The sequence below is a fragment of the Gavia stellata genome, chromosome 33, assembly GCF_030936135.1.
Source record: "Gavia stellata isolate bGavSte3 chromosome 33, bGavSte3.hap2, whole genome shotgun sequence".
Lineage (NCBI taxonomy): Eukaryota > Metazoa > Chordata > Aves > Gaviiformes > Gaviidae > Gavia > Gavia stellata.
In genome coordinates, this window is record NC_082626.1 from 4,326,476 (window position 1) to 4,347,380 (window position 20,905).

The window sequence follows — 20,905 nt, forward strand, 5'->3', positions numbered from 1 at the left end:
GCATTTCCCTCCAAGGAAGACCTCTTAAGTGAATCCGTGGGGCCAATAGAGCATCCTTCTGCTGCTCCTTGTTCAGAGCTCTCCCTTGCCATGGTGTCTACCAGAAAACATGGCCACATTTTAACCACTTTTTGAAAAAGGAAAAAAAAAACCCACTAAAAGCACTCATCATGCAGTCTGGCTTTGTGCCTGTCCTCTCTCTGCACTTCCATACCCAGCTCTTAACTGCATAGCTTAGTAATAATAATAATAGTATAAATATAGAAAGTCTCTTCCTGTCGTTCTCACTGTTAAGGCAGGATAATGAGTTTCTTCTCCATGACATTCAGGGAGATAAATGTCATTCCAGTACATTTGAGTTGAAAATGGTGTCTAGAAGATCTCAGGGCAGCACTGGCTTTTTCTGACGTTACAGACACTGTACTATGCCATGCTATAGGTCTAGAGAGGATCAGTCTGAGATAAGATCCATTTAGGAATGTCCCCACCAAGCTCTGAAAGCCCAGGTAATTATCACAAATCACACAGAATCATTAAGGTTGGAAAAGACCTGTAAGATCATCAAGTCCAACCATCAACCCAACCCCCCCATGCCCACTAAACTAAACCCGCAGTGCCACGTCCACACGTTCCTTGAACACCTCCAGTGATGGTGATTCCACCACCTCCCTGGGCAGCCTGTTCCAGTGCTTCGCCACTCTCTCAGGAAAAACATGGTTCCTAATATCCATCCTGAACCTCCCCTGGCGCAACTTGAGGCCATTTCCTCTTGTCCTGTCACTTGTCACTTGGGAGAAGAGACCAACACCCACCTCTCTGCAACCCCCTTTCAGGTCGTTGTAGAGAGCGATGAGGTCTCCCCTCAGCCTCCTCTTCTCCAGCCTGAACAACCCCAGCTCCCTCAGCCGCTCCTCATCAGACTTGTGCTCCAGACCCCTCACCAGCTCCGTCGCCCTTCTCTGGACACGCTGCAGCACCTCCAGGTCCTTCTTGGAGTGAGGGGCCCAAAACTGAACACAGTATTCGAGGTGTGGCCTCAGCAGTGCTGAGTACAGGGGCACGATTATCCTACGAGGCACAGTGCTTGGAGCCCCCTTGCATCCCTCCCTGTAGTACCCACAGACTACATGGAGGCATGGGATTGAAAAGTTACAATAAGACGGACAAAGACCATCCAAGAATACGAAAATAGAGCCTAGGTGCAGTGAAAGAGGGAAAGATAGAGCTGTGGGATGCTGACTCTACACAGGCTTTTTCAGCACAGGGATGGAGTCTTGGATGCTTTGACCTAACCGACTGGGTTTACTGGAATAGTGACACTGCTTGACTTTGGCTGCTCTACCATTACTAAAAGTAATGTATACTGAGATTAAATGATCTTTGGGTTTTTCCTGCAGTAGATCTTAGTGGACAGATGAGGCAATTCAATCACCAGTAGATTTTTCTGCCTTCCATGGGGTTGGAGGTAGCTTTGGATGAAATTGATTCTCCCAAACTCAGATAATTTTATAATGCAAATTAAGGGGTCAGTAGACCAAAGGAAGTTTGGTCGTAGAAGGTAAACATAGCATGGGACTTGAGGAAAGGATATTGCAGCCTCCCTGCACACTGCATTTGCTAACTGCGTGGTTGCAGGAGAAAAGGTGGCATGGTGGCTTGAGAGCCTGAATTGCCAGCTTTGTTCACTCGTCAGTTGTGTTTCTAAATAACGTCAGGAGTATTTGGCCCTTGGTATCCTCATGGGCCATAACTTTTGCCCAGCTCTGTAAAGACGGGGGGCTGATGCCTGGAGAAAGTAAGCAAGATGTAAATGCTAAAATATATCATTATGAAATTGCTTACCAATCTAGCGTTGATCTCTTTCTAAAGGACAGTAATAGGCAAGATCTCAGCAGGTGCTGGTGGGAAGGTCTCTCCTAAACTGCTGTGGCTAGATGAGTTTATACAAGCTGGGGATTGCAAGGTACCGTTGGGAGATCTGGGCCTGTGAAAGTTTAGATGTCATACAACAACGCAAACGTCCAAGTGGACATAGTTAAGAAGCAAGTTGGAAGAAAACAAGCTATTAAAAAAACCTGCAAGCCTTGTCATTCCTGTTTTTTGGGAGCGGTAGTGATTCATTAAAAGGGTAGATTGAACGGGACCGGGATTATCTTAAAGAGCAGCTCACAATGAATGGATAAAAGGCCGAAGTTTACCTTGCCAGCTTCATCTCTTGGCAGTGGTCTTCATTTGGCTTTTACAATGCGTCAGGGATGTTTCCGTAGCATCTCTTCTTATCTGTAGGCTGCAGGGAACAGCTTAGTGATGTTGACTGCAATTTGGAGGAGTTAAGTTTAGCCATGGAGCTTGCATCTTTGGGTCTTGGAGAACCTGGTCTATGTGAGGGATAATGAGCTCTTGCTACAGCAGTAACAGAGTTGTCTTGTGGGTACAGCATGGGGTGGGGTGTAGGAGATGCAGTGTCTGATTTGTGCTCGGTTTCTCAGTCCTGAGAACAGAGTCCTGAACTTGGCTAGGTCCTCTTCTGAGAATTTGAAAATAGGAAGATACTTCTTTCTCAGGGGTCCCCTGAAGTCACCCGCAGGAGTGTTATTCCCATCCCAGCCATGTGAGGGCAGGAGTACCTAGACATGGGGAAGGAGTAGGAAGATGATGGGATGGGAGGCAGTGCTGAAGTGTTGCCAGGAGTCCCCTTCCTTAGCTAGCAGCTTTTCTGGCAACGCTTCTGGCAAAAAAAGAAGGGGGGGAAAAAAAATCCGTGCCTTTCCCACAGCAGGCCATGATCCCCCCCACGCGCCAGCAGAGACCTGCAGCAGTCCTGGCGTAACCACCAGTGGAGGTGCAGCAGCATGTAGAGCAATCCGGTTCTGAGGCTGGTGGTGCCTTGTCTTTCCTCCTCCTCCTCTCTCTCAGAAGTCTCAAGTCCAGCACGTAAACATTGCAGGCCCAATGCTTCTCCATTAGTCAGCAGTAATGTTCTCACTAGTTGTAATGGGAAGAGGTCAGGCCCCTAATCACAGTAATATCTCCTTAACGAGCAGAAACTCCAGCAATTTCATCGCTGTCACTACTTACGTGAACAAAGTTCAGCTTGCGCACGGCTCCGGTTGTTCTCATTATTTTTGTGTGCGCATTGCGTTCTCTGATCACGGTAAAACTCTCCAGAACGTGTTTTTACGGTGACAAATTGACCACCAGCAAAGCACTAAACCCAGTAACTTTTGTTTTCTAAGTGGGGCTGCACAAGAGCCACGGAGCCCAGCTGCCGTTGTGCAGAAGCATGTTTCATCTGACTTAGCCCTAAGCGTTAAAGCACTGAGTTTTGTGTCTACCAGCCAAGAGCTGTTTACCTGGTGACAAATCATAATAACTCATACTAAATCCAAAGTAGGCCAACGCATTTTCATAATTATTTCCAACACATTGCACAGACTTTGTCTGGTGGGCCAGGCAAACAGTTACCGAGCTTGGATTACAACCCAGAGTCCCAGATTGCGTTGCTTGTGAACAGAGAGAAAACCTCCTGTTAAACTCGCCTTGATATGCTCCTGTTAATGGCGCTTCATTTAGCTAGAGATTTAATTGTTCAGGCTGTAAATGGGATACTCCTTTTGTGTCTTGTTTCCATGCCATGGGATCGCTCCGATCTGCATTTGCACTCAGATTTTTCTGATGGTTCCTTTTTTTGGAGCAGCTTTCATTGAAATGCTGATAAAACGTGCCCTTTCTTAGGCTAAACCAGAATGTTTCCAAGGTAAAAAGAAAAAAATGAATTCTGCAAATTAAACCATAATTAGTCTCTGGTCTTTAGAAAAGACTTTTGTTGTCTGATTTCTAGGCTGTAATCTCATTGGAACAGGTATTGCATCTCTTGAGGTGAGGTTTCTGGGTAGCAGGAAAAGACAGATTCCTGAGGAAATCAGCATCAGGTTGTGTGTGCAAATAGCTGTTACCATTTCTGTGTTCTTCATAAGCCATTCTCTGATCGTAGTGCTAGCAGTCGGACTCCTGAGGCTGCAGAGAACTGGACGCAGAGCATGGGGGAGATGAGGTCATTTTATGCGATGGGATCTGAGGGCTGGATCTCTGCAGAAGCGGGAGTCAGTTGCTCTGTTTCTGATCCTGTATGTTGTGTTTGTCTTCTGCTGGCTGTGGTTTGTTTGCTCCTTGCTTGCCCAAGTGAGCTGAAGGGAACTAGACTGCCAAAGGAATACAGTCCCCAAATGTCCCGCAATAGTCCTGATAGCTGTCTTTGCCTTGCAGCCCTTTCTCTGTCGATCCCTCCGTCGGGACTCTTGGGATTGGTGATGCCATGCAAGTGACAGTGGAGTTTCACCCACTGAAGACCGGGCACCATTCCAGGTCCTTGGTAGTTCACTACGACACAGGTAAGTGCTGGGCGCTGCGTGGTGCACGCTCTCTGCATCCTTCAAAGCAGAGCCCTTTCTAAGCAGAATAATGTTAAGTTTGCTTTGTGGGCAACTTCTAAAAGCTTTTCTTCCAAAAGCTCTGTATGTTTCAGTGCTTAGAAGTGAGCGGATAAGGGTCAAAGGCTGAGCCTGTCCTTGTTCTGTATGTCCTGTGCGCTGGTCCGTCCCTGGGGGACCCTGGTGTCAGCATGGTGTTCTGCACCCAGCACCTCCTCGTGACAGTCTTCCACCATCATTCCCCGTTGTCCCAGCCACCTCAATTCCCTCTCCAGGGGTACCTGCCCTGCCCCAGCTTTACCTCGGATAAAAGTGAAGAATAGTTGGTGTTGAGGGGGTTGTTAAAGTAGATGCCCCTCAAATGGGAATGAGATTCTGGAATGCTGTTTTTCTGGGAGTTGCTGAGCGGAGGAAGGAGAAACCTTGACTCACCATTGCAGCCTGCATATGTATGCGTGAGGTTTTATTCCTAGACAATGCTATGTTTGAAGCGTAACCCAGGGAACACACATCTCTGTTAGACTCTCTCCAGTGCCCGCTGTCTCTTACACACCTCTGTCCCATGTACTGCTTCTCCATCGTCTTGCCACAGACCTTTTTTTCCGTATTGCCCTCTACCCATCTACAGCCCATGGTTCCCAAGATCAGGACTAAAGTAGCCAGGACTTGAGGGCTCTTGGGATTTGGCAGAAAGTGCTCAGTGCCTCCCGAGATAGGTGTAAAATGTATGCTAGGGTACGAGAAGCCAAGATCAGGCCACAGAAATACCGTCAGCTTTATAAGTCGCTTTAGGAGTGAGTGGGGAAAACTCAAGAAGAAGGTGCGACATGTTAAAGTGCTTCTGTCGGCCTTGGTTCAGGAGAGGTATCTTGTGATGCTGAAGGAGACGCTTTCTCCGTTGCATGAATGCATTTGGTGTGCGTTTTCTCTTGCTGGAAAGAGAGGTTTGGTTTGTCCCTATTCCTGACTGTTGGTCCTGGGAAGCATCATGTCCTCATCTAGGTGATGCTGTGATGCTTTAGCCCAGCAGTGAACATCTTAGTTGTTTTGAGTTTGTAGAAGTTATAAAAAGGCTCCTTTATCTTCCAGATGCTCTTTGTGGCTTTGAGTTATCACAGCTTTGTTCAATATTTGTCAGTTAGTGACGTATTCCCAGAGAATGGTTTATGCTCACTCTGGGAAGCTCATGGGTTTGGGTAAGACTTTCTTGAAAGAACTACTGAAAGGAGCACAAAAAGTGCCTCATTTGTATGCAAATAGAGAATCTATAGGATAAAATTCAGAGGGCTAGATCTTTCTCTGGGGTAAATCAGTAGTAACGCTAGAGGTTAGGGCTGTAGGGTTTCTACTTTGTGACTGAGAAGACTGAGTGAATAATTAGGGCCAGGATCTTCATGGCTTGCTTTGAAAACCTGAGTCTGGTTCTTACTGAAACACCTGGTTCCTTCGTGGTTAATCTTTGCCGAAGCAATTTGCATGGCTAGACCATGGAGATCAAACTATCTGCTGGCTCTGAGATGGGCGACCTCGCAGGAACACGTGCAGCTACCTGGGAGATAAACCTAGGATTTCATTCCCGCCTGTCAGTACAACAGTGCAGTTATTTTTAAATAAACCACGGAATAAGGAGGAGAGCAAGGGAATAATGAAGGGATTATCTCTCTAGCGTTGAAGCATACAAGTAAAAGGCTGCTGTGATTAATTGCTAAAGTGAAACCCAAACATTTAATCAATCCTTCTTAAAAGCTGCTTATTGCAGGTGTAGTGCAGAGCACCAGACAATGTTACCCAACCTCGCATGGCAAGCCCTGGCTAATTTGTCCTGCACTAAGTCAGACTCCGTGTGACTCACATACAAAAAGCTGCTTTGTTGCTCTATCAGAGCCACCAACCGACTGTTTATTACGAAACAGAAGTGCTAAGAGCATCACAGCGGTTTAGGATGTTGGGAGGCATTTTCCTTGCTTTGCTGCATATGGGTATTGACTTGCTCAGCTCACAAGTGGCAGTAGTTCTCAATAAATCATGCTGTTGTGAGTGTGACTTACGCAGGATCAGGTGCATGTTGCCTTGATTTAATTTTTGCTGAAATTGGGTCAAATCTGTCGCTAGCATTGCTTAAGCAAATGTGGAGCTCTTCAATGTCAGTAAGTCACAATTTTCCCTTTGCCTATTACTTGGTTGATTTAAATTGTGCATCCTTTAGACTGCCCTGGCTAGGAATGTAGGTACTGTCCCCTCGATAGACAGTACGTATATTGATAGTCCTGTTGCTACAGACTTTACAGATGAGTGTGAAGGAAGTGTCTTTGCTGCTAAAAGCATAATGATTTCCAATGAAAAATTGATCTTCGGTGCTTTACATGTCCAAACTCCTCTAAATTGCCCCATGCACCTGTGTGTGGGTGCGAAAAATCCCTGCCCATCCTGAAATGAAGGTGACTTGGGATGTTCGGGGCTCCTCCTCATAAATCATAGAATGGTTTGGATTGGAAGGGACCTCCAAGATCATCTAGTGGTCCTCTCTATTCATCATCTTCATGATGGTATCAGAAGGGGTTTCTGAAGCCTGCATGCCAAGCAGATGTACAGGTTTGGAAAGTGTTCTGCCCTCAGGACGGCTTGAAGGTTGGTCGGTGGCTTGGCCCTTCCCAGGTGACACTTAGCCCACCCCATGTGGTTGTGGGAAAATAAGTTTATGGAGTTAAGTCTCTAGTTTCAACCAAGTCATTATTCATAAAGCTTAGATATTCTTGTAGCTGTCAAGCAGTTCTCAAGTGAGCTACCCAAGCTGTTTGCCCTGCGTGCTGCTGTGTTTGTACATCAAACCCAGTGTGCTGCAATCAGAGCGTTCATTGCAACCTGACGGCATAGCACAAGCTTGGGGCGGGAGGGTGAGCTTTGCTCAGGGACGCGTGGTTAAGGAGATGCGTGGCAGCTTCCCAGAGCTGTGCCGGAGCTGCAAACAAACTCACCAGTCCCATGGCACCCAGAAACAAGAATGTCTATGGCAATCCTCGACGCAAGTAAAGGAGGCTGCCAGAGACAGGAGGTGCTGGAGAGATGGTGGGAATTGTGGAAGGAGAATCACTTCTCTGCTCGGAGCTCCCTAAATCCTGACTCACATTAGACTCCTGTCTCCAAGAAGTACCTACTCTGGTATGATGGGTGGCCTTCAAGGTGTAAGACCAGATTCTGTGCTTGTAGGTGGGTGCCTGCAGTGCCCCCGGCACCCTGTGGCAAGGTGCTACAACGTGCTTCTAGTCTAGGAGATCTGTTGTGCGGTGCTGAAAGTCCTCTGTAGAGGTTTTTTTCCCCATCAGTGACTGCATCCCTTGGGATGCCTTTGTCAGCACAGGAAACGTCAGTAATTAGCAAAGCCTCACTGAGCTTGTGCGTGGCTGACAGACACTATATATTGAGATGCCTTTATTGCTGTCAGAAATAAGTGTAATCCTGCAGAGCATTTTCCTTCGGTGGCTCTGTGAGACTGTAACACAGAAGCAAAAGCCTGGGGGCAGGATCTCGTCCTCTTCGAGGGGGAGAGATCAGAGCCAGTACTCATATGTGAATTTTCGGAGATGGCACATGCGAGAAGAGCCAGCCCTCAGGCAGGAGTGTCTACTCCATTACTGTCCTGTCTGCCCTTGGTGTACAGCCCCAGAAAGCAGCTTCCCCAGAAGAAAAGGGAACGTGTGGCTCAGGAATAGTTCTCAGTGGTTTTAGTCCTGCTGGAAGCCTCCAGTCTCGTGCTAAAAGCCTGCTGAGGAACCATCTGGGTATTTGGCAGATTAATACCCCGTTTTCCCTCCACTTCCTACAGAACTTACGGGAGGGCTTGACAGTTCCTGAGCAGGAGGTCTCCTAAAGCAAATATCAGCTTGTTTGATGTGGATGCCAGACCCAGGCTCAGAGCATCCTTTGTGGCTCTGCACAGCCAGGGCAAGGAAGGGAGAGCTCAGCCTCAGCTCCTTGATTAATTACTTCAAGAGCAGGTAGAAGATGCGGGCAGCGTCTGCCTCTGGCTCCGTAGTTGTCAATGAGATGGAGTTTTCCTGCACTGGGTTAGTTACTGTCCCTGTAGGAAGCGGATGAAGTAATGCCTTCCTTCCTGAGCCCTGGGGAAGCAAAACTTGCCCTCTACCAAATTCAGGTTATTCCTGTATGGGAGAAAGAGAGAGCAGCTAACTATTTCTCCAGTGCTGGACACCATGTGGAGCTGAGCTTGCCCAGCCCTGGGTCAGGGAAGGGTCTGGCTGCCTTGTTCCCCTGCTTCTGGGCTTTGCTGGCTGGCCCTGGAAGTATGGGGTCCCCAGCATCGTTTCCTCCCCATTGCTGCTCGCTTTTAGATGGAAGGCAAGACATCAGCCTTGTGTTACGTAGCACTAGGCTGCAGGGTGGAGAAGCAAGCCCTGGCCTGAGATGTCTCCTCCCTGGCAGTGCCCCTCTAGTCTCTCCTGGGGTCCTTTCCAGTCCTGAAAGCTGTCCAACAGCGAGGCGCTTAGGCTGTCTGCGCTGAGGGGAATCACTGCAGGGGATTTTTGTACTGAGCACCAGAGAGCCAAGACGATGTGCAGTTTGGGTTGGCCAGGATCTGCCTGCATGGACTGCCTCTACAGCTGCTAGCCCTACGGGTGTCTGGAGCGAGCGTGCTTAGCAGATCTGTGATCATCCCCTTCCTCTGAGCCAGCACGAATGTTCGTAGGCTAGATACGACTTCCTTGGGGCAATGTAAGAAGGAAAAAAATAGTAAAAACTTTCCTGGGTGGATCTCAATAAGCTGCCCAGGGAAGTGGTGGAGTGACTATCCCTGGAGGTGTTCAAGGAACGTGTGGACATGGCACTGCAGGACGTGGTTTAGTGGGCATGGTGGTGTTGGGTTGATGGTTGGGCTTGATGATCTTACAGGTCTTTTCCAACCTTAGTGATTCTGTGATTCAAAGAACTGAATGGGAATGGCTGTACTGAGTGTGGCAGCAATGCTCAGGGTTCCAGGGGGCTATCAGAGATGATTCTAGGTCTTCTACTCTACGTAGGACACCCTGAGACGCCTCTGCCCTTCTTGGTCTAAGCACAGACAGTTTTTCTGTGCTGCAGCATTCTCTGGAGCCATGAGTAAAACCTGCCAGCTTGAGAAAACACTGACATTTCATCTCAAATGGGGAGAACGAGGCATGAGATCACAGGAAAAATTAAGGCATATTAAAAACTGAGTAGGCAGAGAGCTGATGTGGAGCTCTTTAGTCACCCGTGGAATGACAGCGAGTTTGACGTGATGTGTTAGATCCATTTGGGTTTGGTGAAGATGATGGGTAACTACAGAACCGGGTGTGCTTGTCTGGCAGCGGAGGAAGGAAAGCCTGTGCGTCTTGGCCACGGTGCTGAATTGTAGTAGGGCTACGTCGTATGGCAAATGGGCCAAGGGGAATTGTCAACCGTGTTAGTGACCGTTCAGCTCCTACGTGGATCAGCATGGGGTTGCCAGCTGGGAATGTAAACGTGTCGGGATGCTGAATCCCTTTCTTCAGGTAAAATCGATGCTGGGTTTAGCTGAATTGGCTTACTTTGGTAAATGAGGCCACCCGTGCGAGGGCTTGGTGGTGTGTTAGTGACCACTGTGCGCGTTCAGGAAACTCATTAAATCCCAGCCCTGGTTGTTTCTCGCTGTTTGAGGCTGAACAAGTGACTGTAGCACGGGTGTGCCAGCACCTCCGAACATCTCAGCTACCCACAAGGCTAAAGCATCTGAGAAAAGCGCTGCCTTGCTGTGCTATTCATGTGTGTTGGTGTGTAGACTTTGGAGAACACAAGCACCTTTGCATAGCTCTGTTCTCTCTCCTTTAAGAACCTCTTTTCTACCAAGGGTCTTGTCATCTGTCTTGCAAGGCCGGCATTGCAATGAGTGGCTTCCAGGAACTTGTTTGGAAATGAAATGAAAATCCTATTGATTTAGTCTGTAGATCAAGCCTTTTCCTTTCTCTTTTGTTCTTCTTTGCAAATCCGCTGATGGATGTGGGTAGGCAGCAGGGTTTCGCTGAGGTTTAGCCCTTGTCGTGTTGCATGTTCCCTTCCTGAGATCACTCAAAGAGGTTGCTGAGTGCTCTCAATTTGTACTGACCGCAGCCAGAATGGAGGAGGCTCAACTCTTGCCTGAGCAAACTTGCTACCTCTTTAGATATTTATCTGAGTCGTCCCTGTGTTGTGGAGGATACCAGGGTGGGAATACCAAAACTGTTTTCTGGCTTTAATCTTAGTCTTGTGTGAGTGTTTACGGGGGCTCGGATGTTGCTGTGAGTGGCGTTAAGCTACTATTGAGCTAAATTCACGGCAACAGACCCTGAGCTTCTGATTGCCCCCGCTGTGTGCTGTTGCTATTCACCTCTATAGTTGTTCGTCTTCGTGCAATTCTCTGTTCCTTCAACACCAGACAGATTTATAGTAGCTCCTTACAAGTGCTAAGAGTTGGGGAAATCTGCTTCCTAAGCAGCAGCCTCTTTTGACTCCGAAGCTTTGTTGTAGTGCACTGACACAGTTTCTTTTGTTTGTGTTTAGTGCTGGGAGATGTTTAGAAACTTACTTTATTCCGTGAGTTTATAAAGACCTTGTTTCCCACGTTATCGTAAGGTGTAAGTCAGACTGATGCTGTAGCTGTTACAAGAGGCTTCTCTAGCTTTTTCTTGGGCCATCAGGCATTTAACAGCTTTGCAAAGGGATTTTTCATTCTGCTTGTGGCAGGTGGTGAGTGCGGGTTGGGCTTTTCTTCCTTTGCTTGCGCGAATTCCCAGCAGTACGGCTGGTTTCTGACTGACTTATGTTCTTGTATGCCTGCTTCAAAGGGAGTGGGAACTAGGTGGGTGGAGGGAGGCGCATATTGTAGGTGAAAAAAAGGTGTAAATAGGAGTTTGTGCAATTATATGTTGACTTTGCATCTTAACAGTAGCGGCGTTGCAACAGATGGAGGATTGGTAACTAATACTTTATCCAACGGATTGGTTATAGGCTTTTATAGTCCAAATCAATTAGATTGATGGGTGAGTCTAATTGGTCTCCAAAGTGTTTGTTTATGTCAAAACAGCTAATAGGTCACAACTGTTCCCTGTCTTTGTTCCCCTTTTCTAGCGCTGCTTGCAAGAATGATTTTTTTATACTGTTTTAAGTAAGGTTGTTATGCTTCTTGCAAACAGAGTATGGCCTCTGCCCCCTCTCCAGGGCCTCGTGTTTCAAGACAGATGGTCCATTGTTTTGAGGGTAGATGAAGGGGAATCAGGTTTTTGCTTCATTTGTGCTTGAGGTTTTTTTGCACGGCTTTATAGCTCCACAACTACCTAACACCCGTCCTGACAAAAACCCTGCTAAAGCAACCCATGGAGTTGGCTGCATGAGCACAGACTGGGGGGGGGGGTGTACTTGGAGGGTCATTAGGAAGTTAAATATCTCCTTTTGGCAGTTTTTGTTCATCCCCAGGTATGCACAGAAACAGACTTTCGTGTGACACTGCAGATCCCATTTTTAGCGCATGACAAATTTCTGGAAGAAGGTGGTTTTCATCTCGTTGCAGGTCACCCTTGAGCGCAGCTTGTCTACCCTATCATCAGTGGAAATCAGTAATACGTTCTTAAGTGTCATTGGCTCTGGATGGGTTTCAGGGCAGAACTGACCATTCATTAACCTCCTTTCCTTGTGGATCAATCAGTATCTGCTGAGAAGCAGAAGAGCAGCTTGAAGGGTGATTGATTTATTAAGTGGTGTATTGGGCATGTCTCTGCCAGGCAATCAGAATGAAAGTTCCTGCACTATTTTCCCCGTGGGCCAAGAGCAATGTTTCAGCCAGTCAGGTACCCCAGCGTATCGTTACTGTAGTAGCAATAATGATTAAAAATAGTCCGTGGCAGCGCTGTCTTTCATCATCCGATAGTTTTATTGTCCTTTTCAATACATTCTGTGAGGCTCCTTCACGCAGGGCAGAACGAAGCCTCCCTATTCCCGTGCCGGAGTATTTCATCCTATAACGAGGCAAAGAGCTCTTCCTAAGCGTGGGGCAGAGGAGCTAATGGGGAATACTTTGGGTGCTCCATTACAGATGGATGCACAACAAAGAGCCTGATGGACAATGAAATGACTTTTAATGTGGAAGAGAGCTGTCTGAAGAGCCTGCAGCCTGTCCCGTAGACCACTGCCGGCTTGTCGTTGCTCTCCATCTCCCTCTTCCTCCCCATCTGTTGTCTTACGGTTCCTTGCAATGCCTTTGGGGTAGAGACCCTCTTCTGTCGATGTGCCGCATGGGCTCAGCGGGTGCTTTGCTGAGGCCTGGGCCATGCCGGGGACTTCTGGCCGTTAACAGTGATAACTGTGGCAATGGTAATGATTAGGATGCTCTGAGTTTTGTTGTAGCCTGGGAATGATTCTTCGGAAACACCCGTGTTAGCAGCAGCCGTTATTTAGTGGTGAGGTTTTTAAACAAGCTGCTCCTAGGGCTGGAGTAAATAACGTGATGATTTAAGAGTCTGAAGGTGGCTCATGAACACTGCCTTGGAGAAACACTTAAAAATGACTGTCGCTGCTCTGCATTTTGCTCTAGTGCTGGCAGTTCAAGCGTGGGGGCTGACAGATTGCCTTCCTCAGGCCGGTGGAGACCCAACGCACCTCATAGGTGATGCCATTAGCTTCCCGACAGCGAAAGGGCTCAGAGCAGTGCTCCTGACTCTGATCTAGCAGTAGCTCTGCGGGAGGTGCAGCAAAAAGCATCTGTTGGGGAGGGCTGGCTCCAGCTGTAGGTGACTTCTCTAGCTTCCCAGAGATGGCTTAGCCTGGTGGAGTGGTAATAGCTGTCCTTTGCATGCTGTTTGAAAAACAAGAGTGTGCCGGCAGCGGTGAGGCAGTTGGGTATGATAGTAGCGGGAGCAAAAGAATTACTTATTGCAGATCGATGTGAGGAGTGACAGGGATAAAGGAAGAATCATCTCAGTGAAGGCGAGGTGCAGCAGGGTGCTGTTTTGTTTCTATTCGGTCTAATCAATCTGGCTGCCAGCTTTCTAGTATTTAGAGCAGTGATCAATGAAGGAAAGTACTACTCTTGAATATTAGGAAAGCATTCTTCGTAAATCCCAAAATTTGTTTTGAAATCTTGTTCAAGGGTTTGCTCATCCATTCATTGAGCTGTACTTTCAGGCTAAACCAAATTTGTCTTTCTATTTAAGAGCAATTTGTACTGCTCTGAAAACTATTTCCTCTTGCACCAGGATGATCATGTAGCATTAGAAGAAATCAGAGACATGTTTTAGCTGTCCTGTAAATTCCCCCTTTTTAACATTTTTTCCTGCAGAATAGGCCCCAGGAAGGATGACCCAATACTAGATTTCTTGATTCAACATAGTAAAAAGTAATGATGTGCTAAGACACCTGCATCCATAGTCATGCAGATGGATGGTGGAATAAAACATAGTGGTGGTTCTGCTGTGTCAAAGAGCACAACCCAAAGCGTCTGCCCTACTGCTGTGTAAAAAGTCTAGCTTTTAATTTCAAGTTTAGGCCTTGCTTTGTTTGGGTTGCAGAGTGAGCGCTGTGTCCTGCCGCCTGTAGGAAATGTGTCAAAAGCATGTAAGGAGGAAAGAATTGACAGCCTGTAGTACGATTGTGTTGTGTAAATAATGGTAGGGCAGATACATCTAGATTCAGTAAATGTGCTTTCACGGCAGCAAAGCATCCCAGACTACACACCATGGACATTACCCTGTCAAGTGCAGTGCCTAGTGCTACATCACTGTTACAGTAGAGAGATTTTTTTTTTTTTAAACTTATGTATTAGACAACCAAGAGTCTTAAATGACATGTCACATCTAATTTGGCACCCCAGACATGAAGTCTGCAGCCGCCCTTGGCCAACCGTGGCAGCTCCGCTCTGTCTGGCAGACAGAGCTGCGGCTTCCTCCTGACTCACCGGCATCTGTGCACGCTGTACTGTACCGAGCCATGTCTGGGTTTATGTCTTCAGCACGATGTCAAATACTTCTCCTTGCGGTAGAAGGTGCTCCGGCAAGCCCTCCAGCCTTCAAAAGAGTCCTCGGTGCCTGCAGCCAGGAGTGTAAGGGTGGCTGCGTCCCCAGCTCATCTCCAGAAGAGCAGTCACGGGGGATGCTCAGCAAAGCGTGTAGAAACAGGCAGTGCATATGCTTTCTCCCCCGTGGGCTCTGGAGTTAGCAGTTTTCTGTGCTGGAGGCTTCATTCTCATCTTTGTTTAAGAGCTTCTGATGGTTTTATCTCCCGAGAATTTGTCCGGTTGCTGTCTGGATTTATAGCTGTTAGCCTCTACAGCATCCTATGGCAATATGTTGCAAAGGAAGGAATATTCGCTGGAAAAGTACTACTACTTCTGTGTCATTTCTGACTAATAACATGATTTCAGGCCCTGAGGTTCCTGTCTTACGACAAATCCTGACAAATCTTTCCTCATTCACATTTCCCAGGCCATTCATGCTTTTACAAACCTCTCCCATCTATCTCCCATATGATTGCTAGGTTGAGGAATCCTATGCAGTCTTCATGCAGAAGCTGCTCCATACTTTTAATTGTACTTTCTGCCCTTCTCTATTTAATTTCAAACGTTTTTTGAGATCAGAACTATACCCAATACTTCAAGACCCATGTGGGCATGGGTTTAGACAGTGAAATGATAGTTTTCATGGTGTTTCTTTTGTAGTAGTTTGTCTTGATCATTGTGGAGGATTAGCTTGTGTTTCCAGAAACCGGCGTTGTGCACGCTCGAAGCACTGTGCCTGTCTCCCATTTCTTGGGTCCTGGCTCATCTGCTTGCCAGTGTATGCCGAGGATTCAGTGCAGGGGAAAGGTAATGCTTATAAAGCATACCTGCCTCTAACTCTTCTGAACTTCAGTTATTTTTATATGCTAAATTGTCCCTTATGGGAGGCGGATTGTCCAGTCCTTGGAAACATTGCTGGTTTTCTCCCAACATAACTCAGCTCTGGCCACAAATCGCTGCCACTCCAAACTCCCTTAAGAGCAAAGAAATTGAGGCTTATACAGGCACGAAGGCTGAATTCTCCATGTGTGGAGATGAATGAATGACTGTAGAGATCTGCTATTTTAAGGGTGAGTCTTGCCTCATTCCCCGCTCCCAAAGCGAATGTGATTCTGCTGTGTTGCCTGGCTTAGGATTGAAGGAGTCCATCCAGCTCTCCCCTTGTGTTGTTGCATGGCAGCCTTTTAAAGGCAGGTCCATCCACTGGCTGCCTTGCTGGAACCCCTGCAGTGAGGACGAGGCTGTGCCTTTGCAGAGGGATGCCCTCCAGGCCATGGCCGGGTTGTTGCGCTTGTCAGTTGGGGCTGGCTCGGAGGCTTGAAGCACCACTCCCTAGAAATGCTGTTTCTGGAGAGCATGTCTGATGTTTGCTGTTTGCATCTCACCTGGGAAACACTCACCCACAACAGGAAGAGTGGGCTTGGTAGTGAAGTTTGAGCTCAGTTGACTCCCAGGAGTTCCTTGGTTGGGAAGAATGAAGGTTTGAAGGCTCTGGGAATGAGGGAGCCTTTGGTGGGAGTCTGTTCTGGAGGGTGCGATGCTGGCAGGTACCCCAGCAAGACTCCGGTCATTAATCAGTTGATGTGCACAGCCAGGGGCTCGCTCCTCTTCAGCTTGGTGTGAGTTGGAAAGCAAAGATGTCCTCGCTCTGGTTGTTGAACAGCTTGGGAATATTCAGCGTAGACTTGCGCCCTCGGGCATAGGCAACAGGATCCAGGCTGAAAAAATGGGCTTGCAGGTCTGCAATGGGCGGGTTGGTGTGGGCTGTGCCCCACCAGTCTCGTTTTGCCATATCTTCACAAACCCACAGCAAGTGAGGGCACTGCTTCTACAACACAGTGAGGTTGTCTTCTGCGTGTCATCCTGCGGTGGGCTGTCACTTGACTTGTTCCTCTGAACCTCCCTTTTCTGTCCACATGCCCCCAGGCATCTTTGCTTGTCAGTTACAAGGGGTCCTCAGGAGAGACCCACCACTGGTGGTGTGCCTGCAGGAGACCCTGGTCAAGCTGTGACTGTGGTGGGACTCCTCAGAGTCACCTGAATGACTTTGCAGAATTCCCTGTGACCTGAGTGAGATGGCAACCCAAAGGGCACCTGGGCACATCCGAAAAATCTCACTGTAAATGCTGTCACGTTGGGGATAAACCTCTACAAACACACCCAGAAATTAAGTGCTTAAGGTGGTGTCCAGGACATCCTTGTGCTGTACACATGTATCTATCAGGATGTGATAAACGTACTGATCCGTGGAACTGCTAATACAGCTAAAAGCTGTAACGCTTTCTTCTGTTACTTGTGGTTTGCTCTGTTCCTTGTACTTCTGTCGGCAAGTGAGATGAGCAAAGACTGCCTTTTGCTTTGTTGCAGGTGAAGATGTTCACACAAGCCTTTATGGAGCAGCTGGAGATGTCAACATCAGGCTAGACAGGAACTCCTTGGCAGTTGAGAAGACTTACCTCTCGCTGTCAAACCACGGATCCATCATCATCCACAATCAGAGTGAAATCATAGCCCACTTCCAGTGGAAGGCTTTTGCTACGCAGGAAGAGGAGGATCAGCGGAAGCTGAGGTTCGTTTGAAAGATTCGTTTCCATAACATATGCTGCCCAAGGGTAAAACTGACGTGTGGCCTCAAGGATGTTGGTGCTTTTGAACGGTTTAGGACAAGTAAACCATCCCCAGTGTCAGGGTATGTGTCACTGAGCTTCAGGGTACTGGAGCTCAGCACTTCCCTTTCCAGTTCCACCAATATTCCAGCTGAGGATGATGTTTAAGGGAGGGAAGGTTGGTTGCAATGACTGGATAGCAAATTGGTGGTTTGTGGGAGCACAAAGCACTGAGGTCCAGACATCCCTGGGCTACAGAGGGTCCATGAGGCTGAGGAAAGTGTCAGCACTCATTACCTGGGACGTAATGTAGCTGCAGATAACATAACTATTACGATAGTCACTGCAGTTTCTTCCCCTCCAGTTTTGATAAGGTGGCAGGCTCCTTTTCCAGCGATGTGCAGGGTAGGGTGGAAGTTGAGACCACCCTGCTGTCGGGTGTTAATTGCCTCGCGCTGCCCTGGTTTCCAGCACAAGGAGCTATTTGTGCCCTTCCTTCGAGGCTGGGGAGAGCTTGGAGGTGGAGGGTTCTGCAGGGAAGGTAGGGCTGCACAGGACCTGGAAGTGCATTTGGGCTTCAGTCACCTGTGTCTTCATGGTGGTGAGAGATGGGGCAGGTTCTTGAAAGCGTGTCTGTGCTCAGGCTTTGAAATTCCCATTTCGGGCAGCACACACAACCCGGGGCGGGGGTGTGAATTGGAAATGACACTTCAAAGCTTGGGTGATTTAGGGAATCCCTGTGTGACTTTTCAGACTTGGGTGGATGTGGATATATTGGAGTTAGTCTGAACCCATAGCTGATCAGGAAACTGCCTTAAAGTGGAGCGATTTTTAAGGGCTTCTGAGCAAATAAAGTTCAACGTAATTAGGTCAGAAATGCCTTGAAGGGCAAAACTAGTTTTCCACTGTTCTCTCTTTTTAATGACACAGTGTGTGACTTCTGTGCAAGCTCAGTGTGTTGAAAGAAAATCTCGTGACCTTCTCTTGGTACTTCCCTGGCCCATTCCTTCACCATAACTCCCAGCTGCCTGTCTCAGCCTGGACCCTGAGTGATCCTCTTTCCCCTCAGAAGCATCCAGGTTTCCCCCCAGTAGACTTCAACCTGATCATTTTTATTTTTTCTTCCCAATTACATTTGATCTCTATGCCAGTTTGTGTCTTAAAGTCTGAGCAGGACATTTTGTTCTGCCTTACTTGGAAGTCATAGGGATGGTCATAGCTCTAAGGCCGCTGTCCTGGTGTCAGAGAAGCTTTTGAGGTCTTGGAGCAGGGAGGACTTTTTCACGGGAGAAGGCAGGACCCTGCACTGGGATGTGACCCAAAAAGACCTGGATCGTCTCCTTCCTGCAGGACTTTCTGGGATGTAACAGTGGAATTATTGTCCCTTGAGGTTGAGTTGAGGGTTGCTCATCTCAGTGGCTGGAAGCCCCCCGAATATGCGGCATTGCAGGTCAGCCACGGAGAACCATTTCCATCGCCCTCCACAGGGAGCTAGCCAAAGCACGTATTTTTGGCTCTGGTGACGGCATTTGCCCGAGGCTCTGTCTGTGTGCAGCTAGTAACATCCATGACTGTATTTCCTTTCTAATTGTGTTTGAATTTAGCTGGGTGATGATCGCTCTCCTGTTTATACCACACTGCCTCGATTTGTTGCATAGGGAGCCTTTTGCTCATCCCCCCCCGTGTTGTCATCTGCTGGTTCCTGATGGCCAGGGGACTGGAGCGTGAAGGGGGGACAGGAATATGCCAGCTCGGAAGCAACGGCTCTGTAGCAGTGCTGCCTTCTCATCTCTTGGTTGCGATCTTGAAACACTAGAATGATTTCTGCTACAACTGCCAAGTAAGGGAGAGAGTAACGGTGTCACAGCTCTGGAGAGAAGGCCAAAAAGGGAAAAAATAAGGTGGTTCAAGGCTCGACTGAAGGGTTTGGATTCAGAGGTGCTGGTCCTGACTTCTTTATGGGGTGATGCTGGGCAAAGTCCCTTCCTTTCCTAGGGCCTCTGTTTGCATGCATATCAACCCATTAATTTCACCGAGGGGGTGTGATGCCTGAATTCATTAGTTTGCTTGTCAAGTGCTCTGGGCTCCTCTGGTGGAAGGCCCTATAGGGAACAGAGAGCAGAGATTGTTTCCTTATCGTCGCAGGTCCAAAAAGGAAGGGAAAAGAGTGATGCTGGTAACCTGCAGCTGTACCCCAGCTGCTTCTCCCCTTGCTGGTGAAGCCCTGCAGCGGGTGCTCCTTCATCTTTATCTGCCTCCTCTGAGCAGCTCTATGGTTGGAAAAGGCGGTTGAGGTTGGTGGATTCTCCATCAGTTGCGGCAGCGCCTTTGAGCCGGGAGGCTCTCTTGAGGGCTGCTAGCTTTCCAAAACCTCTTCTTAACTTGTGAGTGTGGAGTAAAACTACCTGCCACGCCAGCGAGCAACAAGGGATCATCTGATCCATTTGGGACCCCATGGCTCGGGGTCAGCCCCTTGCTGAGCTGCTGCTGTTCCTCCCTGAGTGCGTTGCTGCCCCTGCACTTACCCGGCAGTCTCTGCAAATATGTTGCTTATTGAATTATCTGTTTGGTTTGTCTCTCCCCGTGGCCGCAGGCTGTGTCGCAGGCTGCAGAGGCAGGAAGAGGACAAGACGGATTGCATCCTCAAGGAGTGCACGGTGGACCCCACTCTCCGAGAACGCCTTTCCCTTCTCTCCCGCACCTTCCGGAACCAGAGGGCAAAGGTGCAAGGAGACTCCATGCTTTTCTCCGATGATATCTTCACCGTTGAGCCAGCGGTAAGCTGTTAGCTGAGAACCTCCCCTCCTCCTCCTCTTCCTCCTCCCTGAATGAGGTCACTTGGCAGATCCCTGCATCAGCTGTCTTGATGTGCCGAGAGAACACATCAGGTTTCTAGCGAGGCTGGGAGGGCTTGTTACAAAAACCACTTCTGAACTGCGGGCTCCTGACAGGCAGCGAGAGCCTGCCTGAAGCTGAGCTACTGCAAGGGCTATAAATAAGTGCTCTTAGTGTTCAGAGGTATCGATTATTATATGTAAGGGCACACCTTTACGCATACTGTATGGGGAGTAACAAAGGGTATTAGAGCATTGTCAGTTCACATATTGACCTGAAGAATGAAATGGTCCTCTGTGGAAAGGAGGCCAAATTCAGCCCAAGTTTAGTCATGGCAATACCAATCCCTTCGTATAACCTGGACTTACACCACGTCAGAATCTCCCATCCAGGATCATCTGTGAGCCTGGACACAAGACTGGCAGGTTTAAACGGTCTTTTTGAGTTGTATTGTACATAAGTACAGAACATTCTTTGCTTTTCTGTTTCTGCAAGCAAAACGCCATGTCCTTCAATTAACCAGAGCTCTGATTCTGAGTATTTGCATGGTCTGAGACGAAGAATGCTTGCTGCCTGAGCAGTGCAAAATCCCTTCTCATCGTGGAGTAAACCCTAGAATAAGCCCAACCTCTTCTTTTTTTAAAATAGGTGAAAATAATTTCTTGGTTTTTTTCAAGGAAGGGGATTGTGTTCTCTTCTTGGTTGTTCCTAGAGCCCATCTAAGGCTGTAGAGCCAGCAATGTCAGCACAGCTGCGGTTTCACACCACTGTAGCTGGCAGCAGCATGGTGTGACCAAGAGATAGAGTGAGAGCTGTAGGAGTATTGTGGAGGGTGGGAGCTGATCAGCTGAGCAGGAAGGGCATCCTGCAGTGCATTAGAGCTGGTTTTGGAGCGTGTCCCAGGGCTCCTGCTTCGTTACAGTTGGCATATGTCTCCAGAACTAGCTCGACCCACCCTTGATGCATTACCTATGTTAAGGTGAGGTCCCAAAGTCTGG

General features: G+C 48.1%; 1 protein-coding gene across 1 annotated transcript in view; it reads left to right on the forward strand.

Moving 5' to 3' along the window:
• Nucleotides 1–20,905, forward strand: part of LOC132320047 (hydrocephalus-inducing protein homolog) — a 144,128-nt gene that overhangs the window by 16,111 nt on the left and 107,112 nt on the right. Inside the window, exons 6-8 of the mRNA XM_059832150.1 lie at nucleotides 4,267–4,391; nucleotides 16,834–17,035; nucleotides 19,666–19,849. Of these exons, the coding sequence (XP_059688133.1) occupies nucleotides 4,267–4,391; nucleotides 16,834–17,035; nucleotides 19,666–19,849 (511 nt within the window). The remainder of the gene's footprint in view (nucleotides 1–4,266; nucleotides 4,392–16,833; nucleotides 17,036–19,665; nucleotides 19,850–20,905) is intronic.